This window comes from Myiozetetes cayanensis, unplaced genomic scaffold (assembly GCF_022539395.1).
Source record: "Myiozetetes cayanensis isolate MyiCay16 unplaced genomic scaffold, myiCay2020 scf6-25, whole genome shotgun sequence".
Lineage (NCBI taxonomy): Eukaryota > Metazoa > Chordata > Aves > Passeriformes > Tyrannidae > Myiozetetes > Myiozetetes cayanensis.
In genome coordinates, this window is record NW_026087853.1 from 55,040,265 (window position 1) to 55,051,846 (window position 11,582).

The 11,582-nt window shown below is 53.9% G+C and overlaps 1 protein-coding gene across 1 annotated transcript; it reads right to left on the reverse strand.

Annotated features, from left to right (window-relative positions):
- Positions 1-2,243: 2,243 nt before the first annotated feature.
- On the reverse strand, positions 2,244-10,200 carry LOC126650966 (SITS-binding protein-like). The gene is made up of 10 exons (XM_050336373.1): positions 9,742-10,200; positions 7,902-8,073; positions 7,008-7,212; positions 6,739-6,889; positions 6,466-6,645; positions 5,785-6,053; positions 5,210-5,346; positions 4,044-4,165; positions 2,889-3,068; positions 2,244-2,417 (listed from the first exon to the last, which is right to left on the reverse strand). The coding sequence occupies exons 1-10, from the start codon at positions 10,198-10,200 to the stop codon at positions 2,244-2,246; spliced, it is 2,049 nt and encodes a 682-aa protein (XP_050192330.1).
- Positions 10,201-11,582: the final 1,382 nt, after the last annotated feature.

Consider the following 11,582-nt stretch of genomic DNA (forward strand, 5'->3'; position numbering starts at 1 on the left):
TGGCCCTGTACCACGAGGTGCAGGACCAGGTGTATGACAGCAAGCGGAGGCGGCTCGGCCTCTCGGAGCAGAGGGCGCGGAGCTGCTCGGGACACAGCGGCAGGGATGGGTCCCTGGAGCGGGGCCGAAGGAGGTCCTCGACGTGGCACCGTGGTGGCCACCAGTGGTCTCGGCACAGCCAGGGCAGCAGCTCCTCGAGAAGGAGGAGGCGTCAGCAGAGAAGGAACTGGGACAACGCGCCTGACGAGGGACGAGCTCCAAGGTCTGAACGGGACAGCCCCGGCTCCTCGTGGGGCAGGCGATCCTGGCGCAGGTCCCACACGCCACGGAGCCAAGGCCAGCAGGAACAGCCACGGGGCCACCGCAGCAGGCAGAGGTGGCGGAGCGGGAACAGGGAGCATTCCCATGGCTGGGACAGGGAATGGAGCAGGTCCCGCAGGCGACGCCGGGACAGCCGGACACCGTCCCAGGGAACAGAGTCCCACAACGACTCCACGAGGCAGAGGCAGTGGAGGAGCAGGAATGCTGATGAGGGACGAGCTCCAAGGCACCAACAGGACATCCCAGACTCCTCAGGGAGGAGCCGGTACCGGGGCAGGACCTGGAGCCCTGCAGGGCACAGGACCCAATAGCCCACCCTCTGTCCTGGCACAGGACAGCCCCGAGTGTCCAGCCAGCCTTCTGTGATCTCCCAGCAGGGAGCCACCAGATCCTCTCTGAACATCCTGTTCTGGGGCTTGACTCCCTCCGAATAAACCAATGTCACTTTAGCCAGCGCTTGCTTTATTTCCCTTTCTGCTTTTTGCTGTCTCAGGAGCCTCCACAGGTATTTTGGTGCCTTGGGTTGCCCTTGTGAGCCCCATCCTTTCCCTCTCTGTGCTCCCTCCAGCCCCATCATGCCCCTCTGTGGATCAAGGAAGGAGCATAGGAGCTCCCCACATCCCCACGGGCTCTTCCCCTCTCCATGCCCCAGATTCTATGGCTGAATTTAATTTTTTTTTTTTTTTGCTTTCCCTCCAGTTTTACCCAGGGAAGCTTTGCTGGGAAAAGCTGGAACCCCTTAGCAATTTTTCAGCGGAGCCACAATGTGGTACAGGAATATTTTCCATACAAAAAGGTGTGGCTGATATCATTCAGTGCTGGAGGTGCCCGAGCCCAGCCCTGGGGCCAAAACTTGCCATTCACTTCCATCTCAGCTGTCACCCAGTCCCTGTCCCTAAATGCCAGCCTTTGGAATGACCCCAATAACCTGCACTGTCCCATTTATCCTTAACTTGGGATATCGGTGTAGTTGATAATCCCCCTAAATGCATATTCAGCTTGTGGGAGAGGGATTTTTCCAATGGATACGTTCTCCGCTGGATGGAAGGAGGCTGATCACACTGCAAGAAATAATTGGGAAAAAAAGCCATAAAATTCAACAAATGGTGAAAAGCAGGAGCTGGAGCTCACAGGGCTCAGTGCTGAGCTCTGGACCTTGTGTTCCAAGGTGGGCAAGGATCCTGGATGTCCCCATCACGCTCTGGTAGAGCCACTCCTTTCCTTGAGCGAATTTATTCTTCTTCCACATCATAAACCTGCTTCAAATAGACCTGGAGTTCACCCATTTTCCCAGATTATCCTCAAATATTGGCTCTTGCTACCGGAGACTCCTGGGAAACACGCTCAGTGTCCGGTGGGAGAAGCAAGGAGCGCTGGGCACAGGAGGGGGCCACGCACAGGAGCAGAACTATCCTGGTAATTTTTCCCTGGATTTACTTTTTTCCATTAAATCCCAAAGTTCCCATTGGGTGTAAGCTGAACAGAGCTGTCCTGTTCAGTTTTCCCTGGATTTACTTTGTTCACCCAATACAAAACTCCCCATCGGGTATAAGCTGCTGTCTGTTTATCTCCTGGAAAACCCACTCCCTGGCCAAGGAAGCCTCTCTGAGCATCTTGCCAGGGATCTGGAAATGCTGGATGTGTCCACCTAAACACACTTACACAAACATTTCACCGGGAAAACCCTGGAAAGATAAAGGTGAGCATTCATTGAGGATGGATGATGGTGGCAGAGCCATACTGCTGCTGTTTTTGGGTAACAGCGAGTAAGAAAACTCAAACAATTTCTCCTGAAATTAAAAAAAAAAAAGACACAAAATAAAGGTTCTTGGAAAAGTGCAAACAGTCTGGAAGTCTCAGGGAAGAGCCTGTGGCCAGCGCTGCTCTCCGAGGTCACTGTCCAGGGGCTGCCCAGCCTGGATTCAGGAGGTCTTTAGAAACACTGGCACCTCGGCCAGGCTGGCAGAGTAATTCCTGAGGATGGTGCCTCCATCAAACACACGGGCAGAGTTGGTGTCCAGCCACAGGTGCCCTTCTCCAGGCAGGAAGACATCCCTCCATGTTTGTCCTTTTTCTGTTATTGGAGCAACCAGGACCTGCAGTGAAAAAACAAACAAAAAAAGAAATAGAAAAGAACTTTAGCAGGTGGTGGATTAGGGATGTACGTGTGGGGATGAGATGGCCACCAGCGAATCATGGAATGGTTTGGCTTGTAAGAGACCTTAAAACCCATCTCATTCCACCCCCTGCCATGGGCAGGGACACCTTCCACTATCCCAGGTTACTCCAAGTCCTGTCCAACCTGGTCTGAAATTCTTTTCCCTTGTTTTTCAATCCAGCATTCTGAGATTATTTATTCCTACTAAATAATTTCACTTCCAAAGCTGAAGGAGGTTTCCAGGGCCCTGAACAAGAGTTTTGTGAGGAAAGCCAAGCTTTTCCAAAAAGGAAAAACCCCAAACCCACATAAACCAGCTGCTTTGCCTTGGATTTAAGTCTGCTGGAATACAAAGCTCTGGTTTGTGGTTCGGCAGAGCTGGGCTCACAGGATGGTGCAGAATTCCCACCTCATCTCCAATGAGAAATTCATCCTCTATGGTGAAGGCGGTTGGATCCGTGGGGCTGAGCCACCAGGCTGGACGGAAGATGGGGTGTCCCAAACTCTGCCACTCCTCGCTGTATTTCAGGAGGAGCGGCACTACAAAGTCCCGGTGCCTCTGGATGCATTGGCGGGTCAGATTCAGGACCTGCAGGGTCAAAAGGAAATCCATGAGGAGCCTGACACCCAGGAAACTGCAAAGCAGGCAGGGAAAAATGAAAATAAATAAATAAATAATAATAATTTTTAAAAAATTAAATATATATATTCCTTTGGGAAGAGAGGTGACTGAATTCCAATGTCCTGATCAAGTTACAGCAGCCAACAAGGTGCAAACAGGGTTGGTATTGGATATTAATTGATTTGGATATAAGTCCATTGATAATAGGTTTACGTCAATTGATAATGGAGATGAATCCATTGGATTTAAATGCTTTAAATCCACAGATAGTGGATGTGAATCCATTTGATTTAAATACATTATCAGTGGATATAAACCCGTCGTATTTAAGTGTATTTAAATCTATTTATAATGCATATTAATTGATTGGATTTTAATGGATTTAAATCTATTGATAATGAATATAAATCCTTGTGATTTGAGTGGATTTAAATCCATTATAATGGATATTAATTAACTGGATTTAAATGGATTTCAACCCCTGGACAGTGGATATAAATCCAGTAGATTTACATGGATTTAAATACACTGACAATGGATATAAATCCATTGGATTTACATGGATTTACATCCCTTAATAATTGATATAAAGTCTTTGGATTTAAATGGCTTTAAATCTATTGATAATTGGTACAAACCCATTGGTTTTAAATCTACTTATAATGGATATGAATCTGTTGCATTTAAATGGATAAAATCCATTGATAATGGATATTAAACCATTGGATTTAAATGGATTTAAATCCATTGGCAATTGGATATAAATCTGTTAATTTAAATGGATTTAAGTGTATTTAAATCCATTGATAATGGAGATTAATGCATCCGATTTATATGCATTTAAATCCACTGATAGTGGACATAAATCCTTTTGATTTAAATCCGTTGGAGTTTCCATGTGAGAGAGGCGGTGTCCTCCCAGTCAGGGTGAGGGATACACACCCAGGAGTCACAGCAGAGCCAGGGTGGGGACCCAAAGGCCATCACGGGCAGGAAGGTCACGATCTGCAGCCACCGCACGAAAAGCTCTGGGTCCCCCGTGGAGTCACCGGCCAGGCTCCCTCCTGTGGGAACACAGGGCTGAGTGGGGTTGCTCAGGGGCCTCCCACGGGAAAAGAAGGCTCTTGAGAACCCTTGGAGCCCCTTCCAGTGCCTAAAGCCCCCCGGGGAGCCGGAGCATCCCTGGGAGCCATCGCTCCGAAATCCTGCCACAGCTTCCCTAGAACTGGCACGAGCCGAGGGCTCTCCCAGCCATCCACAAATGCCCATTTCTTCCAGGGGCTTTTCCCAGCTTTTGCAGCTCTCGGGATGTTGGGACACAACCCAACAGGCCACGTGCCCCAGCAGCAAATGCCCCAACCCTCTCCATGCAGGGGGACCTGTGCTCCCATCCTGCTTCCCTGGAATAAGCCAATGGGTTCAGCTTCCATCGGGGTGGGAACTGCCGTGCTGGGATTGCCTGAGCCACATTTCCTAAGGAAAACAGGCTAAAAATAGAGGCCAAATTGAAAAATTGCTTCCAACCCCTATTTGAGGGCCATCATTTAGCTCCATTCTCCAGGTCTGAAACCCTGTCTGCTCCAAGAAAAGGGGCAGCAATCCGCTTGGCCCTGATTAGAGGTTGTTTCTTGCCTTTTATAACATGTTTATTTAAGGATTTCTCCAGCCATTGTGCTTTGGGGGCAGAAAGGCAAACTTGGAGCAGATCTGCTTGAGTTTTAGGAACATCCATTCCCCAGCCAGGAGCCTGGGGATGTGGATCCTGGCTAAGGGCTCCCTCCTGGCTGTACGGGCTGGGATTTAGCCCAAGCCAAGCCCTGTGGGGGTGGGTTGTGGTGGAGCTCTGCAAAGGGTATCCCCAGAGACCCGGCTGCTGATGGGGCTGCCTGGTAATATTTACAGCATGTTCTTTTGTTTTTAATTCCTCAGTTGATTCCCTGGTAACATTCATCCCACTCAAGCCAGCAGAACAGAAAACTGGGGAGCAGAGTTCTCCAAGCTTTCCCATAGCACACCTCAGGTGCAAAAGTACCTCTTGCCTGGAAAAACGCCCCAAAAATCACTGTGGAAAAGGCAGAAACAGGGAAAAAAAACAAACAAATCCTTACCTACTGTGTCAGGGATGAAGAAGTTGTAGCCCAAGAGGCTGTAGTGCAGCACGGAGGGGATCAGTCCCTTCAGCCCCGCGTGGCTCCAGTCGGAGCGCAGGGGGCTCATCTGGACAAACAGAGGGAGGTGACTGGAGCTGGGGAGGCAAAACAAACCCTTAGAGGTGCTTAGAGGGCTCACAGGAGCCAAAATTCCATGATGCCTGGTTGGCTTGGCAGTCACTGGGGTCAGATATAGGATCCTGGAATGGTTTGGCTTGGAAGGGACATTAAAGCCCACCCAGTCCCATCCCCTGCCATGGGCAGGGACACCTTTTACTATCCCAGGTTGCTCCAAGCCTCATCCAACTTGGCCTTGGACGCTTCCAGGGATGGGGCAGCCACAGCTTCTCTGGGTAACCTGTGCCAGGGCCTCCCCACCCTCAGATCATCAACTCCACCACGCTGCCCTAGACCACCTCCATGCCACTTCCCTGGGTGCTGAGCACGCCTGGCACCCCAAGGACATCCCCTTAACCATCCCCCAGGAACTCACACACCCCTTGGCTCCAGCAGAGCATGTCCCTGGTACCCACCTGGCCCCGGCGCTGATGATGGTGCCATTGCCCAGCGTCGCCAGTGCTGCCGCCAACACCCTGGTGTATCCATCACCTGCCAGCTCGGTGGGAGGTGGGACACCCTGCTCCAGGAAGGAATTACCCTCAACTCCCTCAAAGATGACATATGTGGCCCCCAGGGCCTGCCGCAGGTGCCGGGCACGTGTCAGGTACCAGGCCAGCGCTGCCTCGCTGGTGACGTTCAGGCGGGCACAGAGCTGCCCCTTCCAGGTGGTCAGCAGCGGGATCTGCGGATGAGGGTGGAAGCCCCTGTTAGATCCATAAAATATCCTGCTAATTCCAGGGTATGAGGCTGGGGAGTGACACTCTGCCCCCTGCACTGCGGTGCAGCGCATGAAGGTGTAAACCCTCCCTCAAACCCGCCCACCAAAAACCGCTGAGTGGGTGGCAAAGTGGATGATCATTAAACTGACCAGACAAAAAAAAAGAAAAAAAAGAAAAAAAAAGGAGTTGAGGGATTTTCTGAACACTGGCATCTTTTTAAAATATCTTCTGGAAGTGGGGATTTCCAAGCTGCTTCCCTGGGAACCAGGAGAGAAGCTGCTCCCTGCACATTGGGCTGTTCCCCTCGAAAAAAATAAACCCGAGGGGGTTTATCCAGTGCCAATTTGGGGTTTAGGGTTGAGGGGGGTCCCGTACCAAGCTGCCCCCAGGTCGGGGCTGGCGGCTCAGCCAGTATCCCGTGGCCTCGCCCTGGTGCAGGGATTGCAGGAAGAGCGGGGAGGTGATGCTGGCGTAGGGGGACAGAGTGATGGAGAGCTGCAGAGGCTCCACCAGGGCCAGGTCCTGCCTCTTCCTGCGCTCCGAGGGCACACGCTCCTGTGGGAGGGAAAGGCAGGAAAGAAGGGGTGTTAGATCGGAGCGGCAATGCCGAGCTCTCCGTGAGCGCCGAGGGCGGGGGTACGGCCGTACCGCTGCGGCGAGGATGGCGGTGCCGCGCTCGCCCAGGGCCACGACCCCTTCCTGAAGGCCGTGCCGCTTCAACCTCCTCACCAGCGACCTCAGACCTCGCTTGATTTTGGCGGCAGAACCCTCCGGGCCGTGGTACCGCCACAGCGGAGACCTGCGGGGTGGGAAAAGCCAGGTGCGAGGGGGTCACGCTTTGGGCCGGAATGAGATGCTCCGGGCAGCGACTGGGAGCCTTGGGGGGATCCCCATCTCCGGGAGGAGGGAACACCCACCCCAGGAGCGCCGTGTCCGGCCGTGTCCGTGCCGGCCCCGCCGGGGGGTTGCCCGTGTGCCGGTGTGCGGACGCCACGTCGGTGCTGATGCAGAGGAGGTACTGCAGGGGCTCCGCCCGGCCCGCCGGCGTCTCCAGGCAGAAGTGCCGGTGGCTCTCCAGCGACAGGAGCAGGGGCACGTCGGGCGCCACGGTCACCGTCACTCCTTTGCGGGAGGAAAGTGGGAAACGGTGTTTTGGTTGCTCCCAGTCCTGGTGTCTGAGCGCTGCCAGGACCTCCCCGATTGATCCCACCACAGATCCAGCCGTGCCGACCGTCCCCATCCTGTTCCCGCTATTCCCTTGTGGCCTCCAAAATGCCTTTCAAGGGCTAGATTTTTCCCCTTCCTGCCTTTTTGCTCAGCGTGCAGTGGTTCAGGGCAGCTGCAGGTCATTGAATAAATTTTGGGGGAATTCCTGAGGTTTGGTGTTTTGCAGAATAATCCCAATATCCACCCAAAAATGACAACAGGCAGCTGAACTCCTGCCTGAATCCAGCATCCCACAGCAGCATCAGGGAGCTGTGAAGCCACTTGAGCAGAGCCAGAGGAAGCAGCAATGGGCACAGATTTAGGCAAAAAATCCCAGAAACATAAACAGTACAGGATGTCCCGGAGGCGACTTGGATCACACCATCCTCAGGCACTCAGGTTCAATATCACAGCCTTTCCCTTTCACAGGGATGAGGTGGTGTGGGATCCATCCCCTGTGTCCTGCTGCCAGTTGTCATTACTTTTGTAGATTTCTCAGAGGCATCTGTGCTGCTCTTAAACCAGTTGCTTTAGAGGCGAGGAGGAGGATGGGGAAGCACAGGGACTGAAGCCAAAGGAGAGCAGACAGGAAAGGATGTGATTACCTGTCGAGCCCAGGAAGTACCTGTCCAGGACAGGCCCGAATCCGTCGGGATTCATACCGAGGTCTCCGCTGACGAAAGGCTGCGTGGGGCTCTCGGCACCGTTGAGGGGCCAGCGCTGGGCACGGATGCTTGGCCCACCATACCAGGAGACATTGGCCATGGAAAAGCAATCCTGCAACCAGGAGAGCATCGTTAAAGAGCTAGGAATGCTCAGGGTGAGGAGAAAGGTCAGGTTGGATGGGGCTGGGAGCAAACTGTGCTAGTGGAAAGTGTCCCTGCCTATGGCAGGGGTTTTGGAGCAGGGTGAGCTTTAAAATCACTTTCAGAAGCCCAGCTGGGAAATCTGTTTGGGTTTCTTGGTTTGTTTAGTTGTTTTTTTCTTTCTTTGGTGCTTTCTCTTTGTTTGCTTTACTTTTCAGTTTGTTTTACTTTTAAAGGCATTAACCTTTCTATCCACTTTTCCCAGAGTTTCTGGCGTGAATTTACAACTGCAACTGTCTTCACCTGAGGGAGGTTTTATCTCTCACCTCAATGGCACCACAGCATCCCTGGAGGGACACGTGCTTTCTCCCAAGGCACAGCTTTCCAAGGGCTGATAATAAGAATTTCCCCTCAGTTTGGGGATTTGTGACACTTCTCATAGGGCTAACAGGACCCTGTGCCCGGGGACATCCCCATCCTTGACCCACCTCCTGCCAGAAACCATCAATTTTCATTTCAAAGCCTCTAAAACTTTCTCCTTTCTGCCAAGCTGAGGGATCAGCAGGACTTAAGAGTCCGCGTGACTTCCCAGGCAGGACGGGTTTCCCCAAAATCCCGAGGATTTGGGGCCGTGGAGGGAGGCTGGGGCAGGCAGAGGAGACCTGAAGAATCCCAACTCAGCCCCTCCAGGTTTATTCCCAATCCCAAGGCTTCGGAACCTCCTGGAGCCCTGAGCTCGGGGCACAGAGAGGTTAAGTCTCTCCAAGGGGTGGGGAGAGGAGATGTAAATTATTAAAGTGGAAACCCTGGAGGCTCAGAATAGCTGTACCAGGTGTCAGCTGAACTCTTTACACCAGCTGGAAAAGAGGGAAAAACAGCCAGTTCTTAACTCAGATTCCGCTGGATCATATTTTCCACTGGTTTGGGTTTTTTTAAAAAAGTGGGGAAAAGCCTCTCCTGTCCTGCTCATCCTCTCAAACACCCCGCACCGATGCCAGCAGAGGAGACCCAGCCCCATACGCAGGGCCTGTGCTCAGGCAGCACCTTCCACCCACCCAAAATAGTGCCAACAGGTGATTTATGGCTAAAGGGGAACAATTCCTCCATCCCACAGGACCCCATCCTGCTCCTCTCCCTGTCCTGGGGGCTCCCCACAACTGGACACCTCCCTCTGACAGGCTTTCTCCTTCCCCTCCTAATGCTCCTTTTCAGAGCCTGCTTTTATTTAACCGAGGGACCAAATGGGGAGTGATACCAAAAATAAAGCCCCCAAGTGTGTGCAGCAGCGGACGTGGGTTATTCCCATCCCGTGGGAGCTGCCCATTGTGTCTGCGCTGGAATGGACCTTCCCGAGGTTCTCGCCAGCATTGTCTCCAGCGGTTATTTACTCTGTCTCCATATAAACACAGTTCTCCCACCCCAGGGTCACCAGCACAGCACCACCAGGGCTCCCCTGGGGTTTTGGGGGGCTCGGCATCAGGTCATGATGCTTCTAAAAGGCTTTTCCCACCCCATTGCTGGAGGCTGTGGGAGACGGGGTGCTCCATGGGAGCTGGGGAGTTGTGCCAGGCCAGACCCTCCCCGCTTTGGCTCGCTGGGCCCCAAATGATGCCGGGCTGGGCACGGGGGTCCCCGTTACCTTCAGCGTCACGTCGGGGCGCAGGGGGGTCCAGTGGACGCTGTAGCACTCGGTGCCGGGGACCACCGGGGGCTCCAGGGAGAGCCGGAGCTCGGCGTCCTCCTCCCAGGAGTAGCAGAACTGGCGACCGTCGTGCCAGCAGTGGTCCCGGGGTGGCGGGGGCTCGGCGGCCGGCACACCGCCCACCGCGATCGCCGCCACCGCCCGCCCCGCCGGCAGCGCCCGCAGCACCAGGGCCCCGCGCCGGCGCTCCCACAGCATCCCACCGTCCCGGCCACGCAGCACCCACTCCTCCGGAGACTGCTCCAGAGCCTGCCAGGAGATGATGCCGATGGTCATGGCGAAGAAGACGGCCACGCCGAGGCAGCCGACAGCGCCTTTCCAGGGCTCTGTCATCTCCCTGAAGCTCAAGGTCCAGTTGGACTCTGGGAGTTGGCCGGTGTGGCGGGAGAGGGGCATGGTGATGCTCCGCTTCTCACCCCTCCTGCAGCAGCACAAGAAAGAAAAGCCTCTGGGATTGCTCCAAAAGATTCTCTGGGACCGCTCCAAAAGCACGTACGAAAAGTTAATTCAATAGGAAAAGCGGTTTAAAAGAAGGAAAGCTGCACTCTCTGCACTGATCTGAAGGTAAGAGGAGTCCCTTCCACAGCCTCCTCCACAGCAAATCCCACTGCTGGGCTCGGTGATGGCGGCTCAGCCCCCAAACCCTGTCCTGGAGCCAGCTCAGCCCCTTGGCACGGCTGACAGCACCCACACAGTGACACTGAGGAGGACACGCATGGCCCAGAGCCCGGGAGGGAGATGAGACCATGGCTGATGGGAAGCAGGGCTGTTCTCCAGCCTCTGCTGATCCCTGGGGTTTGGCATCAAGTCACTGCTCCGTTTGGAAGGAGCAGTAAATAGCCAGGGGTGCAGGAAAATACCACAGGATGGTTAGAGAAAGGAGCTGGGGGGAATGCAACATCCTCTTTCCATCTCCTTTCTCTCTTCCCTGGAAAAGTATTTGGATACTGCACAGAGCAAAAAACACCCACGGGCAAGGTCCATGTGCTGGGTGAGCCCAAGGGAACGGGCACCTGGTGCTCCCCCAAGTAAGGGGTCACCTGTGGTGACAGTCTCATGGGGTGGCACTGGTTGTTCGTGCACCTTAGGGTGCCCCTCCCTCCCGCTGCCCGATGGCAAGTTGGGAATGGTGCCATCTCCTCTGGCACAGCACACCCTCCCCACGACCCCCCCCCACCCCCTCCCCACCTTTCTTTACCTAAAGGCAGGTTCAGGGGTGCTGTTGCCCTCCCTGGAGTCTCCTCGATGTTTTTCCCGCTGCTTTTCCCGCTGGCAGCAGGTTTTCCTCCCGTTCCCCGGGGCAGTTTTCCCTCCTGGCTGCGTCCTGTCCGAGAGCCGTCGAGCCGAGGCAACTTGATCCAGCCTAACCCAAGAGCGTTACTTAAGACCAGCTCCCTCCCTCCTACCCGCTCCCCTGCAGCTTGCATGTAGCCACAGGTGGCTGCATCAGAGACAGGGCCAGGAAATTAAAAATAATAAGTTTTAAAAGCTTTTCTTTATAGGGGAATAATTTTAAAGGATTTTTTTTGCCAAGTTTTTGAGGTGGCTCTGGTTGAGCCTTTACCACGCACCTGTGAATCCATATGTGGGAAGCCCTGGCAGCACTGGGAACTGCTTGTCCTGTTGCTTTGGATTTTGTGGTTGTTACTGTTATATTTTGGGGGATTTTATCCCTGTTTTTTTACCTCACACGAGCCACTGGACTCCCCTCAGATCATCTCCAAGGCTGCCAAAATGGGAGCTCTGCAGGTAAGGGTGCTGCCTGCATCCGAAAGCAG

Coding starts and splice junctions, on each gene's coding strand:
- LOC126650966 (XM_050336373.1), bottom strand. CDS start 10,200: ATGCCCCTCTCCCGCCACACCGGCCAACTCCCAGAGTCCAACTGGACC. Junction 6,890..7,007: donor CCGGACACGGCGCTCCTGGG/GTGGGTGTTCCC, acceptor CCCACCCCGCAG/GTCTCCGCTGTGGCGGTACC. Junction 6,646..6,738: donor CCGCCATCCTCGCCGCAGCG/GTACGGCCGTAC, acceptor TCCCTCCCACAG/GAGCGTGTGCCCTCGGAGCG.